This window comes from Neodiprion lecontei, chromosome 4 (assembly GCF_021901455.1).
Source record: "Neodiprion lecontei isolate iyNeoLeco1 chromosome 4, iyNeoLeco1.1, whole genome shotgun sequence".
Taxonomy (NCBI): domain Eukaryota; kingdom Metazoa; phylum Arthropoda; class Insecta; order Hymenoptera; family Diprionidae; genus Neodiprion; species Neodiprion lecontei.
Genome location: NC_060263.1, coordinates 1633443 through 1655615, shown reverse-complemented (window position 1 = coordinate 1655615; position 22173 = coordinate 1633443). Strand labels below are relative to the sequence as shown.

General features: G+C 43.3%; 2 protein-coding genes across 2 annotated transcripts in view; both read left to right on the top strand.

The window, feature by feature from the left end:
* The window catches only part of LOC124293848 (hapless 2), a 34737-nt gene that overhangs the window by 6749 nt on the left and 5815 nt on the right, over positions 1-22173 (top strand). Inside the window, exons 10-14 of the mRNA XM_046736433.1 lie at positions 783-959; positions 1485-1542; positions 2599-2777; positions 4185-4378; positions 13035-13044. Of these exons, the coding sequence (XP_046592389.1) occupies positions 783-959; positions 1485-1542; positions 2599-2777; positions 4185-4358 (588 nt within the window). The 3' untranslated portion in view covers positions 4359-4378; positions 13035-13044. The remainder of the gene's footprint in view (positions 1-782; positions 960-1484; positions 1543-2598; positions 2778-4184; positions 4379-13034; positions 13045-22173) is intronic.
* LOC107221964 overlaps positions 13181-22173 on the top strand; it is a 72163-nt gene continuing 63170 nt past the window's right edge. Inside the window, exons 1-2 of the mRNA XM_015661151.2 lie at positions 13181-13657; positions 19244-21568. Of these exons, the coding sequence (XP_015516637.1) occupies positions 19319-21568 (2250 nt within the window). The 5' untranslated portion in view covers positions 13181-13657; positions 19244-19318. The remainder of the gene's footprint in view (positions 13658-19243; positions 21569-22173) is intronic.

Here is a 22173-nt window from a genome sequence, read left to right as displayed (position 1 = left end):
TGTACACTCCTTGGGAATTTATATTCGAGTTATACAGGGTGAACCACGAAGTAAAGGAATTAATTTGTAAGAGTAACTCAAGGGGTTGTACCTAGGCAGGAGGTTGAACAAAGCGATTTTTCAAGAATTTTTCATCAAGAGACATTTCAATTTATCAATATAAAAATTTATACACGTATTGGAGTAACATTGAACTTTGTTCTGATATTTTTTATTTGCAAAAATAATGATTTTTAAAGCTTGATGCTTTAGTGCGTCTTATAAAATGTAATAAAATATAGTTTTAAGAAAAACTCGTTCAAAGGTTCACAAGCACTTTCAAACCCTCCGGGGCTTCTTTGCAAATGTGCGCGTAACTTCGAGAATATTTGACTGACCGACGTGAAATTTTTTGTGCATATACTCGACTACATTTTGTAAAAAAAAATCGCTTTCGAAAAATCCTGACTAGATATAACCTCTTGAAGTTCAAAAGATACTTTGAGAAGGGTTTCTTCAACATTTTCTTGTACGAAACGGTCGGAAGTGACCATAATATATTTTCTCCCTTGCCCGACCCCGATTCGCGAATCATTTGTCAAAGCGTTTCGAGACTTGTAATTACGAGTCGATTCCATTCCCAGAATTTGCCAAATTAACGCTCATCCCCTAATTGAGCGTCGGCAATAATTCGGCCGGAGCCGCAAATCGATCGACATTCGTTTCGTATTGGGCAATATCCGTTGCGGTTCGGATCCCGTTTCGGATAGTAAATGACTGACCGTAGTTCTGACCGATTCTAGATATGCCTGCTAAAGGAGGAGGGAGACGGGGACTCGTGTTGCGGCCGGAAATTAATAAGCGTCAACACCTACGGGGACTGTAGGAATTCCAAGATGGAGGACGAAGACACGAGATATGTTATGAACGAGCTCAAACGGTCCAGAGACTCGCTCCAAGACGGCGGTAAGAGGTGCAAGGTAGGGCTGAGAAATCGGAAGTGAATCACTCGTCGGAGGAGAACGACGATCAAGATCGACGTCAAAGGATATTTTGTCTGTTTGCCTGCATAATCCGATCTCTGTCGGTTGAGGAGAGAATTACGAGAGAAACGGAAAGAGAGACGAAGAGTGATGTGCCGTTTGATTAGGGAGCGAGAAAAAAGTCTGACAATTAATTATACGTCGAGTAGGTCGACGGTCGACGTGTCGGGGATACGTAGAGATTGTGTGTGTTTTATTTTATTTTTTTATTATTAAATAGACCGTTTCTCGTAACCCATGATGTATTGTAGTATATCTATATCGATAACCGACGAATAACTATAATTGTCTTGTTTTTCTCAATAAAAATTATCTCACCAATTAACATACGCACGTCTGCAGACAGAATAGGCCTTTTCATTTTACAAATTTTTTCTTCAATCTTACTCTATTTTTTCTTCTTTTTCACACTCATAAACTCTTTCGCAATTAGACCAACGACAGTTTATCTCTGTATTGCAGAGCTGCAGATCGCTCACGATTAGTCAGGATTACTCGTCCAGGAATTCCTGCCTCACTGGTAAGTTCGGCTCACTTGTTCGTAAGTCGCGTGTTCCGAATACGTCAGCCACGTAAGTGGGTTAAAAAAATTTTCGAAAACGAAAACAAAAACCCAATCCAATCAGAGTTGAAGAAGCCAAATCAAAGTTCCCGTGCATTTCGTCAAAAGAATCTCATCGCGTTATGAAATTTCAACGGAATTCAATTTTACTTACAATTCGGTAACTGTTTTTAAAGAAAAAAAAACAAAAAAATTTTTGTACGTATTTCTATACTTTTTTATTTAGACTGTGAAGAAATTGGGGAGTTGGAGATTACATTTTGAGATAATCGAAAAATTGACCCCCCGTGGGTTTGCAATCAAACTTGAGGGAATACAAAACGAAATTTGATTGAAAATTGATCAGCAAAGGACAACGTTCATAGGGAGTAGAACTTTGAATTCAAAAAGGGGTGAAGTTATAATTTCGCAAATCCCGTCAGATAAAGAAAGAAATATAAGCATAAAAGAAGAGAAAAAGCTGGTGATGTGTACGTGTTATAAATCATCCCCTAGTCTCCGCGCAGCTCGCCATCGGAGAAAGTAAACACATGCCTGCAATATTCAAGTTAAAAAGTTTGTTCACGTGCCAATTAAAAACGCCCGCTCGCCTCCCTCGTTTTCATCACGTTGTTATTTAACCCAGCGCGCAGTATCTCGGGCGAGATGCTAAATTGTAAGAATTATCCAAGTTCTGCTCGACCCTCTCTTCCGCCTCGTCTGGTCATCTCTCCCTCTTTCCTCCGTTCATTTTTTCTTTATTTTTTTTTCTTTGCTTTTGAATTTTCCGGGATCTCACTTCCGGTTGCACACACCCTGTGAAAACGACGCGATAATTTTATGGGGGAACGGGGCAATCAATTTCAACGATAGTCCGTCGCTTTTAATTCCGACCGGAAGTCCGCGTCTATGACAGACGGTTGTAAAAAGTTTTGCGAGCTTCCTTTTTCCCCCACTCTCTCTCTCTCTCCCCCCCTCTCTTTACCGACGATTTTCGCCCCCCTTCTACCGTCACCTCCATATTTCAACCCCCAGAGCAATCCGCCCTCGAGTTCGTCGCCCAGCTCCTTAATATCAGAGTCGTTTTTCGGAACCTGAAACATCCCATTGGAGGCCTCAACGTGCCGGTGGGAACGCCGTACAGTTTAAGAGGGTACTTTATGAACGCGGAGAACGGGGGTTACCGGTTCATCACGGCGTGCCCCTTCAAGCAGGTAAGAGCTTCCCCCAAGACGTCGCCCAAAGCCGGTGAAAATTAAAATTTAAAAAGAAGAAAGGGACGGGGCTGCCGGTGTCAAGTTGAAATAAGAAAGAAGGGGAAACATTGGGAGGGGGGAGAAAAAAAATATTCCACCCCATATTTCGCAGGATATTAATTTTTCCATTACACTATATTAACAGTATAAATCGCGGAATTTTACAAAATTCGAAACAGGCTTCAATTGCGCGGTTCAGAAGCATTTTCTTTCCTCTACACTATCTCTGATTCTTTCGTTCGAATTCTAATAAATATACATACGCACATTATTTTTTTTCTCCATCACGCTTTGCATATCTCCATCGGCGGGGAATTTTGCGAGGATCCCTTATTGGCTGTATTTCGATCTGCGAAATAATATAAACGCTGTTTTTACCCCTCGAAACTCGGTTTTTACATGTATCGTGCACATTTGTATCAGATTTTGAATACGAGAAAGAAGCGTGAGATTTTGTTTAAGATTTATTTATGCACGGTGATTCAAAAGTGTAGCCGTTTTTGTTTTCTGTTTTTTTTTTTTTTTATTGGTAGTGGAAAACGTCCTTTCTATAAATTAATACACAATGCATGGAGAATATTTTTGGTAAAGAAAGAGCGAAGAATGGCAGTCAAAAGCTGGTGGAAAAGTTTTCGTGTAACTCACGCTCGCTTTGCCTCGGGTCTTTTTTTTTTTTTTTTGACGTCCGTTTCTGTACTCGTTCATTATTCTTTTTATTTTCATTTTTATCGTCGTGAGAAACAAAACGCTGAATATTATACGAGAAGAAACGGGAAGAACGGTTCATTTCCGGAATATTATAATATACACACCCCGTCTCTCGTTTTCATCGTAGGAGGGGTATAAAACAGTGTGAAAACGTGGCTATTCCGCGGGGGGCGTTTCGCTACTCGGATCGAGGAAACTCCGCTGCGGAAAAGAGGGCTGGATGGGGAAAATTTTTGGTGGGGGGGAGTTAATCGTTGCCCAGCTCTTGCGAGTAAACTGTTGTTTCAAAAGTAAAATTACTCCTCGGGATGTCATTTAAAACGAAGTTTTCATCTCGTCAGAAAATTTACGACATCTCGTAAAGTCTTGAGACCTTCGATACATTACAACCGCTTCTCTTATTCTCTCTTTGCCATTTTCTCTCTCTCTCTCTCTCTCTCTCTCTCTCTCTCTCTCTCTCTCTTTTTCGCACGAATTTCTATCAAACTAACCATGAATAATAATCACATTTACTCCTAGTTATAAAAATGAAAAACGTGATTTTTCAAGCCAGGATGATTTTATTACTGCGGATTTATTTCGCGCGAATCCCGCGTCAACCCTTAAATTTCACGTTTTTTGGATACCGTGGAAGTCAATTGGGACAATTTATTCCAGCACTGGCTGATCGATAACGGATTTAACAAGAAGCCGCTAAAACCTGCGCGGACTTATCCGAGCAATCAGTTTATGCGAACATTCGCGGACGCGGAAGAGGTTCTCAGGAGCGAAGAGATATCCCTGAAACCTAAGGGAATCTGCCTCAACGTCCAGTTTCCTGACCAAGAGTGATCGTCGATACGTGTAATCGCGTTTCGCAACTATAATAAATATGTAATTATACACTCGATTAAATACACGTACGATCCTTACTTTGCCGATTTATTATTAGCCGCTTTTTCCGAAGGGAGAAATCGTCGCGCAAATTTATACGAAATTTAGTGAATTATTCGGGAAATTTTGAACGTTTTGAGCCGGATCGTCTTGTCCCGTTTTCCCTGCCGGCAGATCGATGCTCGTTAGTCATTCCTTATTTCGTACCGCTGCGGAGGGAATTGAGAACCCGTAAAGTTCGTAACGACGCCAATCCACCGAAGTCTCGATAAAGCTCCGCAAAGACAAACGAAATTACAGAACTTTATTCCTGATTTTCTGTTTCCCATCTTCGCCCCACTTTTCCCTTAAATAATTAGGCTTATAGATCGAGACGTTACGATTGGCTCGAGTCGGGCATTGTGGGTAAAAAAAAATATTCAACTAAAGGAAAATTTGTTACATCGATTTTTGGTTCTGTATTTTATGGGTCTGAAGTTGTTTGTGATATTGTTTCATATATTTTTTTTTTTTTAATATTTGAAAAATTTACGTATTGATAGTGAATTCGTTTTACATACTCTGGTGAAATCGTTTTCGTTCGGAGTTCTGGAGAAGCAGAGAGAAAAAAGGAATCTTGCGAAGTTGAAGATAAATTTTACGTAAAAATTGCATCTTGAATGACAGGAGAAGCGACGCTGTTACTACGTAAGCCATGAATTAGTAAAAATAAGTTCGGTTTCATTTATATCCTTTGGTTGAAAATTTTTCCCCTCAGGCACCGGTGTAGGTATATAAATATAAAATTCAATTTTGAACCCGTGAATCGCTGTTGCTGTAGAACGGAATAGAATGATTCTCTGTGAAACTCAAGGGGCGTGAAATTGTGCCATTGCTTTCTCTGGCTGACGATTTTTGTTCGCCGTTTCTTGTCTTTCTTATTCTTGAACGTTTTTGCCTCTCTTCCTTCTCTCTCTTTCTCTGTGATTGAATCGAGAGAGCGCAAAACCGTCAAACACATGGTCGCGGCCTAAAGTACTTCGTGATTTTACTACATCGCGTTATGCAGATCGAAAATGAAAACGTGAACAGGTACTTCGTGAAGTTCAAATTTGACTATACTTAAGCTTCATCAAGATTGTATAATGGGATGTATTCGAGAGGTGGGATTGGAATTCGGAATTTGAAAAGTTCCGAAAACGCCGAATTCCAAATTTTTTCATGCCGAAACTTTAAGTAGAGAAATTAAACTCTGACGAAACATGACAAATTTATCCAACCAACTGATTCCAATGACTCGATTTGAATGTAACGAAGAATAACTTGGTGCTGAAATTTTTGAAGAATAAATTTAAGCTTCGGATATACTTGCAACAAATTCGTATTCCTATTTACGAACTTATTCGTGAGAGAGTAATATTCAAGTAGTAAGAAAGTGAGGTTTAGAAATTTTTGTGACAAGATAGAATCGTATTTACGTGACCTTGAAACCGGGCGATTGGATATCGGTGGTGAGAATTAAACGGTGGAAAATGAGCGGAGTCGATGGCCGCGTTTTCGACATAGAATGGAGAAGGTATAAAGGAGGCAGCGATCGAGTTTCCGAACAAGCATCGCATCGACGAGGAATAGAGAACAATGGGAAGCTCCGTTAAAGTTTTGCCGCGTATAGAAGCTTGCGGCGCAAAACTGCGATTACGGGTATAAAGAGCCGAGCTGTAAAACGAAGGGAAAAAATGAGCGAAAGAGAGTGGGAAAAAAAAGGAATCCGTAAAAAGCGAGGAAACACGAGCGAGAGAAGAAAAAACACACAACGGAAGCTGCAGATAACCCGGAGCCGTAGGGCAGGGAAAAAATGGGGGAGTGGATGCGCGCAGTCAAGGCTTGTGTAACTCACACGAGCCGCGAGGAGCAGGCGATAAAACTACGAAGCGCGTGAAACGTCAACATCCGATCGTATCGGAGAGGCTGGTTGGCCAAAAGGCTACTTTGTGTCAATCACTTTATCCGTAAGCTACGAGGATCGATTTCGAGCGGGAGAAAAATTGAAAGGACTGGAATTACACGCGAAAGCTCGTTCAAATCGAATCGGAATTGTTGAAAAATTGAGTCTTTGATTTCAGTCTCATTTTCTACGAAGTTACTGGAACAGATTTTCTTTCTTCATGTTTGTTAATCGTAATTATAATGAATAACGATGCTGTGTTGTAAAATTGAATCTTCAGCGATACCGAAATGATAAAAAAAAAAAAACTTTTCAATGAATTTTTGGAGTATCTTCTTTTGAATAAGATCAGACGTCGAGGAGTGATTCATCGAGTCGAGGAAATTCACAAAACTGAAAATCTTGGATCATTCGGAATTTCGATGTTTTAGATTTTCAAATTTTACTCATTTTCGGCCAATTCGAAACTTTGACGTTTCGTCAAAGTTTGATTTCTTTACTTCGAGTATCGCCATAAAAAAATTCGGATTTTGTCGTTTTCGGACCTTTACAACTTTCGGAATTTCAACCCAGTTCCGTATTCAAATTTCCCACTATTTTCTACACAGTATTTTTAAAGAGATCCCCGTACCTTGCCAACGTAACAATCCTACAAACCACCCAAGGTGCGATCATCTCCTGACAAAATCATCGAAATGCATCGAATTTTTCTCTTCCCTCGGCTCACCGATGCAGCATGCACTCGAGTTTGTGTACTTTCCCCCGACCTAACAGGATCACCAAAGGCGGCCACGGTAAGTGTATAAATATTTGGCTCACGAGCCTTCTCGAGGGCTTGACGAAGGGCGTAAACCACAAGTCGGTGGCGTCTGGATGCAGCCGGATTTTTCCTTCTTCATCTCGAGCCGCGAACGGGGGAAAGAAGCGGTTTTTCGAACCAATCGCATATCTCTCTCTCTCTCTCTCTCTCTTTCTCTCTCTCTCTGCTCGCCGACGTTTCGCTTTTCGTCTCCTTCTTTCCTCACAGAGAGATGAAAATCCCGGCGTGCGGGCGACTAACCCGAGAGCTCGGTTCATTCTTACTTGCGTAATCCTGGCGAAGCTCCCCCGGGGGCTTAACAATCAGAGGAAAAGGCGCTGCCGGCTCTCCGGGCGTCGCGATTAACCCAAAACTAGATACTAACTTTATTCTTCGAGACCTTCTCTGGGCGTTGGCTTTGTGCATAGGTATATATGTATATATATACACATGTACAATACGCAATACATACATATTTCAACATTCTAACTCTCGAAAACTTTCCACGGTATACAGATGAGAATAATTTCGCGCAACGGGCTTGCGAAATGATCGATATTATTATAATATACAAAAATACATGTATAATTTTTCTCACGCAATTATTGTCTGGGCAAAATAAGTGACAGGGATTGGAAAATTAGAAGCTTTATATCGAGACTCGTATCGATTGATTATCGTTTTATATTTACAGACAGAATTAAATCCTTCTACCGAGCAACGCAACGTTCCAAGTTGATTATTAGTTGATAGTTAATAATTAAGTCGAACGTTTCCTTTTGTTGGAATGTAAAAAAAAAAATTTCAACTCGAGTTTAAAATCCGGTCGAAGAATTTCTTCGTGATTATTGTTTTCTTCTTCTTCTTCTCGAATCGTGGTCACTGCATCTTTGCATCCGCAGTGCACGGTTCGACCGCATTCGGGAAAGGTGCATCATCACGATCATGAGAATCGTGATGCCGATTCGTGTTTCGCGGTTTGCGGCTGAAACAGACGCGGAACGCTCATGGCATGGTGGGAAATGAAATGCAAAATGCATAAAATAAGCTTGGAAATCGGAAGCCCTTATTCAGCTCCGTTTTGTACCGACAGTGGCTGGCTGGCTCCGAAAATTGTCGTAAACGGCATCCTGCAAGCTGCCAAGCTTCCGTCTCACGCCTCTCGGTACACGAGAGAGAGAAAAACAAAAGAGTGGAAGAGAGGATTCTCTCTCTTTCCGCCCTGCGGGCCACATAATCTAAGATCTTCACGCCGTCTGCATACGCAAAGCTGGCGATCAGAGGGATAAAATAACAGGCGTCAAAGAGCGTGTTTCAATCGACGTTTGCGACGTCAATTGAAAGCTCTTTCAGCCAACTAAACTCTCCATAGAGACTTTAATGAATCCGGATTGATCGTCTAGTCGGATTCCGCTCTCATCGTCTCCTCGAGACAAGCTTGAAATTTCCGAATGGTATAATTGACGATTTTTCACCGCCGATTTCACGACCGGTGGAATATTATTTCGCGAATCGAGCTTTATCCGGGAATCAATTGACACTCGAGACGAGGAGAGCGCTGTGATCAGAGTATGGTATCCGTTCTTCAACGAGCAATTTGTCCCGCGCTTGATACTTTAATTGAATTTCATCTTAGTAGCAGCAATGGCGTGTCAAACGAGCTGACGACAATCGGCAACGTTTATCCGGGCCAAGTGGATCACTCGGTGATATTTTATAGGCACAAAAATAGATCGGGATGAATGAGAAGAGCCGTTATTATATTACAGCATACACACGCGTGTGGTTCAGAGCGTCTTGTCATTATCGTTATAGGATATATATATATATATACTATAATATATGTGTATATATATATATATGTATATATGTGTGTGTATTCGTTATTCAAACAGGGAGAAAAACTCGGCCTCGATTAGACACGCGATATACACCCAGCTCATTCATCGCACGTCGAGAGGCTGCTGCTGCCGGCGACCAAACTCGGTGATTATTTTAATTATCGTTAAATATTTGTTCAACTTAGCCGAGCATCTCGAAATTTTCAAGCCCGTGTCTGCCTACGGGAGAGAGAAGAGTATATAAGTTTCAGGGAGGAAAAAGAAATTAAGGAAAGAGATTAAACTGTTGCAGTAAAACGAATGTTCGGAATGGAGATCGGCGATAAAATTGCATAATTAGAAATGATTACGGATTCATCGTGCGGGGTAAGGAAAAAGATGCATAATTATACCGATCGGTTAGAATGCTCTCAGGGATTGCAGGACGATAGGAACGAATTATTATGTATAAAACCACTTCAACTTTTTACGATTATCTCAACAAGAAAGTAAACTCGTCCTCGGTGATCCGGACCGTTAAATCTCGTCGTTTCGAACCCGGACAAACTCGCATAACTCGAGATTCTAACCGGGGCCTTGAGCTGCTGAGAGCCGGCTTGAATTGGTCCACTGGGATCCATGAGAGAGCGATTGCGAAATCGAAGACGCATGCCATTTCGAATTCAGACGAGTTTTTTTTCTGCCAACTGATCCCTGCAGATCAAATAATAATGTGAAAATGGAAAGAGAGAGGGAGAAGGCAAAAAATGTTCGACCCCGCGTAATTCAGCCAAAGTAGGTCTCAGTTAACAATGTTCGGGATGGGTCTGCATATTTGTGCACAAGGATTTTCGACAGCCCGGAACTCAAATCTGAAGTTATTCTCGAGCTGCATAGTCGGCGTTTCAAACGAACGGTAAAATTTGACATATTTTGCGTTTTTCTCAAAAACTGCGATCGATAGATCGAAAATTACTTGACCATCGTGTAGAGTGGAAAATTCTACATCGAATTACGTCCTTACATGTCGGAAGCAAAGTTGGATTAACAAATTAAGATAAAAAACTATTTGACCAAACTTCCCCAGACTCCGTCGATAAACAGAATTTCTTTTTTTCTCATTTATCAAAGCGACTCCGTTTCGAAATATGAGGACATAATTCGATGTAGAATTTTTCGCTCTACACGATGGTCAAGTAATCTTTCATCTATCAATAGCAGTTTTTGAGGAAAACGCAAAAAATATCAAATCTTACTGTTTTTTTTTTTCGAAACGCCAGCTATGCAGCTTAAAAATGACTTCAGATTTGAGTTTCTGAGGCTCGAAAATCCTTGTACACAAGGATGCAGCTATATTCTAAATATTTTTTATTCGACCAATTTCGACTGGACTACAAGATTGAGGAGCGAGCGACTCGGAAATTCAGGATCAAATAATCCTGAAATTATCCAGCCGCGTGTAGCAGGTTCTTATTTCACCGTTAATTGGATACTTCGAGAAGATTTTTTGCCTCCCTGCATTCCGATCACGATTTCCATTAATTTTTATCACCTTGTTAAATTTTCACCCATGCAGTGAGTGGATGTTACAGATATCGACCCCCGCGATGCAGACAACAAGTTGAAAGAATCGTTACGCAGCCTCTGAGTGTTGCAAGACGAGGACCAGAAACTGAGCTACGTGATTTCATTTACCTTCAGACCAGTCACGATCAGGCGCGATATCACTGTGAATGTAATACACGTGCCGTAAAAGAAATGAGAACCGAGTTGGAAAAGCTCGAGTCTTGTGAAATTATGGAGCAGCTAATTTAGCGAATGAAAATCTTTCGTCGCTTCGCACTGCCTCGAGAGTAGCGTTATTGTTTCTCTTACATATATGCATAAAAAGCGCAACTGCATAGGAAATTACGGAGTGAGCTTGCAGCTGTGCGAGATATGGAACGGGGGACAAGGTTCGCAATTAGGTTTCAAAAATATAATGCAAAAACAGCGCATAGAGGTACGGCAGCGGACAAAAAGAAAATAGAGAAGAAAAAAAGAAAACAAAACGTCGAGAACCGGATGACAGCTCTGCAGTAACTACATAATTACGCCTCTGCCAACCTGCACTCCAACTATGCGAATGCGCATGATTTTAAACATTGGATTGACGAGAGGGTCGGCGAACTTTGCCCCGATTTTTCGCTTAGGGAACAAAAAAGAAGTTACAACTTTTTTTCTTAAATTTTGTTCCCTTAAGGATATGTTGAAGAATCTGAACAAACATTGCCAAATCCCTTGTGCGCCACAGCGTCTCATATACGAAACACCTTTTTTGAAGTAGTTGGTCAAGATTTATATTCAATTTTTGAGATGTAGCTGTCATTTTTTAAAAATTGTTGACTATACCTGATTTTATCAAAATAAATGCAATCGTGGGAATTTTATTAGAATTAGAAACGTGGAACTCGGCAATTTTGGGTTTATGGGGTCGCTGAAAACGAATCCGACGCCAGAATTTCAAAATACAAGACAGTGAATCCAATATGGCGTACCAAAAATATAAAAATTGATCCCATTCGCTCATATTAGATACGTCATTTTGATTAATGAAAATTTCAAGAGATTTGACTGCAAAGAAAAATGTATGCTTCGAAAGGATATAATTGTAAGGATCCGAGACCTTTTTCTTCTCCTCGCGTCAAGGAGTTATTTTTGAGGTCCGCAAGACTTGAGTCTCAGTTTTCGAATCCTGATTTTACCATTTTCTCTTCCAATCAATTTCTAAACACTTATTAACCGCCCACTCGCGTGAGATGCAATTTTTGTAAGGCTCTCATTTTTGAACCCTTCGCGGGATAAAAATCCTCCACCTCCCACCAACGAGCCTGGTGAATTCCTCACTCCGATTACCGCGCATTTCGCTCAACCAGGTTGCATCCGATCGTCGATTTCGCCCGAGGCATGCCGGGTAGCCGAGCAACGTTCTTACGCAAGGGAATCGTGCCCACTAAAACGAGTTCGACGAGCACTCGCGGCGTGCCCTGCATGCGCTTGCGAGTGGATATAATCGTCCGTAACTCTACAAACGAAATGAAATTCACGTGGGAATTTGGAACTAAACTCGCCCCGCCGACGCTCCGCATCATCCACTTCAGGAAAAGAATATATTCTTCACTCCCATTATTACCAGCGGCCTCGAGTTAAGGACGGCTGCATTCACGCTAAGAGGTTCAAGTTGCATTCTTCCTTATACCTGCGTGTCTCGGTAAAGAATTCACCTTCGTTCTTTCTCTCAGGGACCCAAAAAAAGGCCCCGTGCCCTTGAAAGTCAATCGACAGTATTTTACATATTGCAAATATCTGTTGTTTACTCATTTGTTTTCATTTCTTCGTTAATCGGAATAAACTTAACTTTGCGCTCTTGAAATAATTTGAACCTATAATTATCACCGTCCAGCATGCGATATTGTATAATTGGGTTATTAACAAAATTTCGATATGCTTGTGACAGCAAAAAATGGTGCTGTGGTTGCATATTTGTCCGTTACTCTTATTGTTAGTCACGAGTTCACGTACCGATACATCAAGTGGAATGTTAACGAGAGTAGATAAAAAATCAGTTCAATGTCGTCTTGCTACATCCGAGATATCAGGGACCTGGAAACCACCGCAAGAATCGTTCGACAAACTTGTCATTCCATTTCGACACTTCCTGTTCCCCTCGCAGTCGCAGACAAGTATAACGTTGCGGCGTCGGTTCGAAAAGATAACAAACATACAGCATTGCTAGAGTCGAGAACAGGGATACCTACTCTTCTCAAAAAAAAAGAAAAAGGTTGGATAAAAGTCAAAGCCCCAAAAACTTCTCACGCATTTAAAGTGTCACTCGATCGTAGTCCAGCGTCCTCGTCGAAGATCGGCTGGACCAGAAGAGACCAGAGACCAGAGACTAGACCATACAGACGGACCTTGCTCGCACACATGGGATTGACACACGTCTCTATAAGGATGAGGTTGAGGAGGAGGAAAGCTAGACTATCCTTTGTTAATGACTGCCGGTCTCTCGGTCCCACACCGAGAGAAGCGTTCGCCTCGCAAACGAGGAGAAGAGAGTCGGTCACAGGCAGCCGCACCAACACATTCTCGAGGGGCCCACGTGGGGTCCCAGATGGACGAGAGGGGGGCTGGCGGATGGTCGTCGGTCGGCACTGGATTTCTCGGAGGGACTCCTTGCTAGTCGCCGCCGCTTCCTTGGGCCCATCGCGTGTCGCGTCTGTAACCGAGAGAAGAGCTCTCCGAGTCTTTTGCCCCTTGGGTGTTTTGGTTTTTGTTCGTACGTCACTCCCTTTTTTCTTCTTCTTATTCTTCGTTGTTCTTCTTTTCACGATTTTCGAAACCGCGGTGGATCGATCAACTCTCAGATTGTATAAAATCGATCCCGGTCTCGATGGTGGTTCACTCCACTCTCGTCGTTCACAGTGCGCGTTGATCAATGCGATCAATGAATTCCACCCCGTGTGACCCGTGTAATTAAATGTGCGTGATCGTCGGAAGGTGGTTGCTTTTTTTTTTTTTTTATTTGACAGTGTCGTGGATGGTGCAGTTTTGTGTGTGTTACTCTTAGTTTGAGAATAATTCGGCTACGTGAGAGATATAGAGACGATGAAAACGATGCGTTTGGATCTAGGAACGTTTCTCTATTTTTCTGAGATGCTGGGATAAGCCTCGGGTACGTACTTGAGCATCTAAAAATCACGAATTTTCAATCCCATATAAAAGTTTGTCCTCTCTGCCTTCAATTTAACTGACTGTTTATTTGGCCGGAAGGAAAAACTAGTCCGGATCGCAGACTGCGGGTCTGGACTGCATCGCGTCGTTTTTCATGCTTAGTTCAGCTTAGTTCGGAATGCGTTTCATATTTACCTTGTGTAGAACTGGAAGAGGAAGGAACGATCGTGTCCACCAGACTGTTTTCTAATTCGAATTTCACGCGCTTCTGAATGTTAGATCCTCTCATCCATTTTTTTTTCCCCCCGGCTATTGTCAGACGCTCCAAATAAACAACATCGGTATATTGATAAGCGTCTAATTCATTCCCTGTTTGTTCACGTGCCGCTACTGCTTTTGCGTTTTTCAAATTTTTATTCGGTTCATAAATTATTCTCTTCGCATGTATCTATATATAATCAATAACTTTTCACAACGTATACAACTAGTTCAAATATGCGTGAAAAAAAGCTCCATAATTATTTCCCGTATCGTGTTTCTTTTTTAAATACTACGTTACAAATTTTCAAATTATTCTTCAACTTCTGACTTCATCATCAAAAACTTCCTTAATTCAGGCATTCGCATTTACATGAGTATGATGAATATATTGATGCATGACATATGGCTTCGGTGCGTTCTGGAGTCCAATCACAATTACCGACATTGTTCTGCTTGTCCATTATCGTGAGTCAGAGAGCGTTATGGTGAATGTGGGAGGTGAAAGAGGGAAGATTGTAGATAAAAGATAAGAAAAAAAAAAAAAAAAGAAATTAACGCTTTCCGCACGCACACGATGCATAAAACTAGTCCGAGATAACGCGTCCTCTAATCTACGAACGTTTCCGCGATTCTTCTTCCGCTCCTCGAGCGGATGCTGAATCCTAATCGCACGATGCAGAATCCGCCGTTCACGTTCACATTTCTGTCGTTACGATGGATGAAAAATTGAAAGTTAAAAAAAAAAAAAAAAATTGCAATGACGCGCTATTTTTTATCCCACTTCCGTCACGCGTCTGCACAGCAGAGTGAGATTTGACACCCGTATCAAAAAGGCTCTGGGGGGAAATCCTATTTCTATCGGTAGTATTGCAACGTAAGCACGTGTCCAGCCGCGTGACTCTTCCGTTATCTTATCTTCGTTCCCTCGTACCGTACATCATTCACAAACACGGCTAACGAATTACATCGAAACCGGGTAAATTTCCTCGCGTTTAATTTTCATCCAATCTAATTGAGAATACCGAGTCACGAGGAGCGGAAAAAGATGAAACGAGCCGTTTGATAAAGCTTCTAGACGCAGTCAGTCAGCTGCCCCGGACATCGTAAAGCACGCCCCCTCTCAGATGGGAAAAACAAAAAAAGAGAAACAAAAGGAGACGCGAAGCAACGATTGGGAGTCTCGTACAAAAGCTGTCCTAAGAAACACATCGCGCGTCGTGATTTTTCCGGCCGATTCGTCGATCCTCCGAATGATAGATAGAAAGCTCCGCAAGCTCTCGGAACGAATTCTCGATCGATCAAATCCCGAGCGTAACGACGACGTCGAGGCGGCGGAAAAAAGCGGGAATTTCGGTAGGATCGACACTCTGCGTGACCGTAAATTTCAGCAATGGATGAGATTCTTATGTGTGTCCCGGGAGGAGGGGGGAGGTTGGCGTTTTACACACCTCCTAAACCCGGGCGCGTCCTCCTCGTCCTCGTGAAAGAGTCTGGATAGAGGGTCACGAGCCCGAGTTATGACTCCGGCGATTCGAGATACGGCCCATTAATCTCCGTAACAAATTGGTGTTAACCTTTTGCCCGATAAGGTGCGGTTCTTTCCTCGGTTCCTGTCAACTACGGTACCAACGCCGGGAGTTGTTAATGCTGCAACGCGGTCTGCAGTCACGTCGAACAGATTATACCCATTCACGGAGTATTCACACGTACCCGGCTGATATCTTCCCCACCTCAGTCTTTCGGAGATTCGTGGGAGTGAGATCACGTACGTCGTCGCTTTCGAACCTCAGCGAGTATTAATTCGTACGCACACTGTGAATCGTCTTGGTATATTTCATCGCTCCAAGATGAGCGATCTACCAAGACCCAACGCTTATAACGTATCTCCTTTAATGCTCGTCAATGGTTAGGATGCCGCGGTCCTCGCTTTGTTCACGAATAAATTACATCGACGATGATGCCGGTTCTTCGCGATATTTCAGTATGGATATTTTTGTAAATAACGATTAAACAAACTTCAGTTTTCCATTCAAATCACTATCATTCAAAAATGATAATTGATAATAAAGTACAAATGTGAAAGAATTGATAAACAAAGTTTAAAATTTAATATTTTTCGTACTTTTTCTATTTTCGTACGGACTTTCTCGTATCAAACCCCAAACCTAATCTCCCATAATGCTATCGTTAAACCGCCCCTGATAGCGTTAATAACGACAAAGTCCATCGCATCTTGGCGAAAACGTTTCCCTTTTTCTTCCGAATATACACCCATATTAGCTATCAACCGAAAACTTCAAGACTTATTTATCGACGTAAAAAAGACAAAAACAAGCTTTGTAAGTAACAGATAAAGGTTTTGGTTAATAGTCGATGTACAGAATCGAAATTTATTTATCTGACTAGAAACTCTGAGAGAAATTTTTATTTTTTTATTGTTCACCTGTGTAAGTTTTTCAACAACTACAAAAAAAAGGCTCAAATGTGGATCGTGCAAAGAGACGATTAGTTTCATATTTGGCTAAACTATCAGAAGAGTGTAGATTTTTACTTTACAATACAGTTCAAGGCGTAATGAAATCGTTGATCAGATTCAATATACCTATAAAAAAAAAAAAAAAAACATTCATTTTCATCAGTTGAGACTGTTCTTCCCTGTGATATCAATTTCAGATTGCGAATCATAAATTTCCGAACGTAATTTTCACTGGTTTTATTCGTTTTCCTCGCGAAGGCGTCGAATTTTCACAGCAACGTTACACCTTCCTTTCCAAAAGTATTTCAAGAGCCTCTACGTGTAAAGCGAAGTGTAAAAGTTTTGCTCCACGAGTTCGAAAGACTCCGTTGATCTTTCGGGATCACTGCGTTGGTCCGTAGAACCCGTTTGCTTCGGTTATAACGCTGACGTTTCGTAGAGTCCACATGTGTTTCGATCTTTTTCCAAACCGCTGTTGGTCTCCGTGGATATCTTCCTTTTTCCCCCCCTTCTCTTTATTCTTCCTCTGCAAATAGAGCACGTGTAAACGTGTAGGCATATATACATACAATAACCGGCTAGAAATAAACGAAGCATAGCGAACTGCAGTTTGAAGAGACGTCGTCCTGTTCCGTGACTTTTTTTTCTCCTTCACACATGCATGTATACATATATAGACGTACTCGGTAATAACCGATGATCACTGAGATATTTTTAGGCGTTAATCCAACCGTCTGCTTTACGAACTCCGTTATAACAGAGACGTGTATGATCGTTACATCAGAATTAGCAAGTGAATTGACTCACGTTGCAGAGCTTGGCGATGACTGACATCACCGGTGGGCCAAAGTTATTATTACGATATATATATATATTTAGCAGTGCAAGAGTGCCCGTGACAATGGTGTAATTTAAGCAGTCGTTTGTAGTGGTTACAACGGCCCGGACCGAAATTTGATGCAAAGCAATTACAGATGCTTGACCGATAATTCCTCTTATTCCACCTCGTCGCTACGTCTTTTACGGACCCAGCTGCGTTGTTGGTACAATTATTGCACAATATCGCCGAGATTAGATCTCGCCCGTTCGTTGTTTACACGTGATTAACAACCGGTACACGGTTTTGATCTGTCTTCAGATTACAACCGTTGGTTAATAATGTGCGGCGAAAATTAATTATCTTCGCGTCGGTTATACGTATCAGAACGGCGGCAGCTTGCAATAGCCGATTGATCGTATTTCATTTATTCCGAAGTCCGGTGAAGGAACCAGATAAGACGATGAGTAAAGTCTCGTAAATGTATAAAAAAAAAAACAATCAATGTTTCCGTTTACCTGGTCTGCGATTCACTTTGAAATGTTACAGTAGAATCCATTTAAGAGGTTATTTCTAGTTAGGAGGCCGAAAAAAGCGATATTTCAACCAGAGACATTTCAATTTGATAATATAAAAGTTTATATACATATTGGGGCAGCATTGAACTTGATTCTGATATTTTTTATTTGTAAAAGTGATGATTTTTAAAGCTTGATTCTTTAATGCATCTTGCGGTGAGTGAGATATCTCTGGACTGGATCGTGTGAAATGAAAAAACGAAAAATACGAAGGAATAAGCAAAATATTAATTTTTAACAAAAGAAGAAGTCGGACAGACGTGATATTTGCTTTGTAAGCACTTGAGCATATGCAAACAACGAAAATGAAATAGAAAAGAATGAATTTTCGAAAAATCCAGACCAAGTACAACCCCTTAAGCAGTGTGATATCCCTGCCTCTCTTCTCGTTCTTTTTCATTTTCGTCGGACCGGTCACGAAGCTCTGGTACAATGCAGTTGACCCTCTGACGTTTGAAAATTGTAAAAGAACACAAGGCACGTACACGCATATATGCAGTCACATGGAAGTTGAGAGTGAAGAGAACTGACGAGTCGCTCGGAGCGTCGCCAACACTTGAAACCCGTTTGAAACGGCGCGAGGTAAAGTTTTTTCTTACCGTCATTCCGGCGCCGCTGGTCTTCCACAGGCTCGTGTGAACGGGCCCTTAGAACTTCCAAGGCTGACAATGAGAAGACCGCGCGGTTCACCGTCCATTAAGACGAACAATCGCACTTCGAGCCTTACCTCAAGGGTTTTTATCACCAATGGAGTCCGAATTGTCCAGCGTCAATTCCTCCGCGCACATTCGCACGGAGACACCTTGATAATCCGTCGAACCAGTTCAGGGTCGAACCGAGCCGAACATGGCTAATTGTCCTCCATTTGGCCGGTCACGTACCTCGACGTTTCCATTTTCAATCCTATATCCGGTTTGAATTAATTCACCTATCGATTAGGGGCTTTGATAGGACGTTAAACCCATGCTTATTATACCTGGGGAACCGTGACTAGCGTGGCTAATCGGCAACGCGTAATTTCGTCGGTTCGTTGCGAGCATGTGCGGTAGGGTGGTTCATATTTAATCTTTATTTTTCTTTTTAAGGTGCCACTAGAAGAATTTGTGACAAATACTGAAAAATAAACGTCGTAAAACCTGCAGGAGGTAGGAAAATATTTAGAGGTGTGCACATAAAAATAAATAAAAAATATTACAACAATTGTTAGTAACCTCTAAATATTTTCCTACCTTCTCCGGGTCTTACAACAATTTTTTTTTTTTTTTTTTTCAGTATTTGTAACAAATTTTTCAAGTGGCACCTTAAAGAAAATAGTTCAAAAATGTTTCAACCTAATGGGTAGTGATGAAATCACTCGACCAGTTACGACCAGTTTCACCAATTCACTGCCAGACGATAATGTCAAGACCGTTTTTGTTCAGTACATATTCTGATCACTTGTGATTTCTGTTTCAGACCGAGGAGTAAGGTATAAATCGAGTAAAACAAGCCACCAGATTATCCCCCGCAAAATGTGACGTCGTTGGTACCATGATGAGTGGTTTCGAAGAGGTCGCATTCAAGCCGCTTACAGGAGGCGGCAGCATCCCGTTCGCCGACGATGACGCTTCGACGATACCGAGCCAATCGGCTCTCTACCCACCGGAGAACCTGCAAGTGTTTCCGGGGGAACCGGAAGCGCGGCTTACCATTGGCCACTTCCGGGGTCCGCTGCTGAAGAGCTGCACGGAGAGCAGCGTGCCGTCGACCCGGAGTCTGAGCCAGAGTCTCGGAGCGGCGCGATCGGCGCTGAGGAAGAGCCGTACGGACGGGTGCGTTCCATTCGCCGGAAGTGGAGCGGTGGGGACGCGGAGGCGACCAGAAGTCGGTCCGGGGGTGGAGAACGGAGCGCAGCAGGAATCGTCGAGCGGAGAGGACAGGTCGAAGAGCACGAACTCGATCGACGCCCACTCCGTAAACAACATCCTCGACCAGTACGAGGATCTCGATTACAGTCCGTCGTCGGGTCTCAGCGACGTCGGTAGCATAGACGTGAACAATTTCGAGGCGACGATGAACCTCCAGAGGCAAAGGGAGGCGGCATCAAAGTTGAAGAAGCCGAAACCAGGGCCGATTTTACCGCAGACAAAAATTAGCGCGAAAATCGGTAAGCCGATCGGTCTGCAGACTGACCAGCATCGGGTCAACTCCGAGGTCGAGATCCTTCTGCGGAAGGGCGAGGTCCAGAAGAGGGTCGACGCCTGGCTCAGCCAGAGCCAGAGCCAGGGATTTAAGGGGGGCAAAGAGCGCCCTCTTGTAAGGTCGAACAGTAGCAGCTGCTCCGGGTACGGCAAGGCCCCGAGTGCCGAGGGTATAAGGGCGAAGCCTAAGGGAGGGGCTGAGACGTTGAGCTGCGACGAGCTGAGCGAGGAGAAGGTGCGTCGCGAGAAAGTCAGCGTGGGGGTGAACACAAGCCGTGGGCCCTACAAGGAGTACCTGGCGAACAGGAGTAGGGCCCGGCAGCAAGAGCAGGCACCGAAAACTACAGCGTCGCGGATCCCGCAGCGGGGAAACGCCGCGGTTAACGTGAGTAAAGCCCCGAAGACCGGTGGCGAAGCGGAGAGGGATAAGGAGAAGGCCCGGAACGGGCCCATCGCCGTGCCGACGCGGCGATCCTCGTTGAAGCGCGCTGCCGCCGCCGGCGGTGAAGTCGGGACAGTCAAGGCCGCGGGGCCCTGCGCGAAGGGCCTGAGTCCGATCGGCGAGTCGCGGCCAAATAAGGAGGGAGAAAGCTGCCGCTCGGTTATCGACGCGACCTTGGCGCCGACGCTTCGGGCCCCCGCCGATCGGAAGGAGAGCCGATCGCGGGCCCCGCCGGTACCGAGGAAGGCGAATCCCGTGTCGAGCTTCAAACCGAACAACGCGATGTACGCGACCCTCCAGACTGAGGAGGATCAGCCCTTCGCCACCAGTCTTGGTAGCGAATCGGTTGTCCGGTCTCATTACGCGACCCCGAAGATCATTGAGAAGATTTACGAACGACCGATGCTCGTCATTCATGCCGATGACCTGGAGGACGTTCTCAGGCCGAACGCTGCTGCAAAGGTCTCGGCTTACGGCGATCGGCAAATCGGAAAACCGCGTACCACGGTCGGCGGGGTTTTTGCCCCACCGCCGGAAGACGATCGTGCCTTTATCGAGATCGAGGCTGGATCGCGGAGTGAGCTGCTTGAGACCATCATGGAGGACCAGAGGAAGGAGAATGGGGACCACCGGGAACCCAGGTTCGGCACCGCGAACCACCTCGAGACGATTTATGCCTCTCCGAGATCGTCGGGGATAGGGAAGGTCGGAGAATCGGGCAGGAACACCTTCACTACTTTCCGACAATCGCCAAGCGTGGTGAATTCTCAGGACGTGCAAAATGGGAACCAGGAGCTCGAAGCGAAGCCGGAAACGCCGTTGACGAACGGTGCTCTTCGTCCGGAACCGGAAATCGGCAAGGAGAAAATTCCGCCGGTTGTCAACGCGGTCCTGATGAAGACCCTGCGGTTTGAACAGGATCTGCCAGCCGTTGTGATAACGCCGAAAATCGAGCCACCAGAGAAAATTGAACCGGTTTTTAATCCACCGATCAACGGTTTCAACTCGCGGGACGTTCTCAGCAGCGATTACGACAACGTTTTGCTTCAGGATTCGCTCAGGGCCAAGGAAGAGAAGCTCTACGTTACCAAAGAGGAGATGGAGCATGAACGGTTAATGGAAATGCTGCGGAAAGGCGACTTCGAGGCAGCTAAATCGGTAAGTAAAATCATGAAAATTGTTTTGTGCGGGTTCTTTTACCGCCACTGCGGCGCATTTCTGAATAAAAAAAAAAACTTAGTCCGAGGTTCAGCCGTTCTTCGCTCCTCGTCAGAGATCACTGCTCGACACGCGGGAGATTCAAGGGTCAGAAGGATTCGGTATTTCTTGTACCTCTCGTTAGTGCCGTTACGGTCTACAAATCGCGTTATCCTACGCGCGGTAAAAACTGCGTGTAATTTTTCTACGATTTCTGATTACGGGAAGCGTAAGAAGAAGAATTATTATCATTCTTTTACTATTCTGCCTTTGAAACCTACTCTTCTTGCTGTACGAGGTCGAAAAAAGAGCCAGGAATAATGGATGGTAAAATCGTACTGGATTTTAGACCTTCCAAACTGTACCTCTCCCGCCCTTAAACAAGAATTACTGATTATGAATACCACCTATAAACCATCTTCGAGCAATTTATTACGCTTATGGTCTCGGGAATAAAGGACATTATAAATATATATTGTACCTAAGTATTCGTCGGTAAAAAGGATCAGAAAAGATGATGAAATCCCGAATGAACTAATCTAACAATGAGACTGTACTTGCAATAA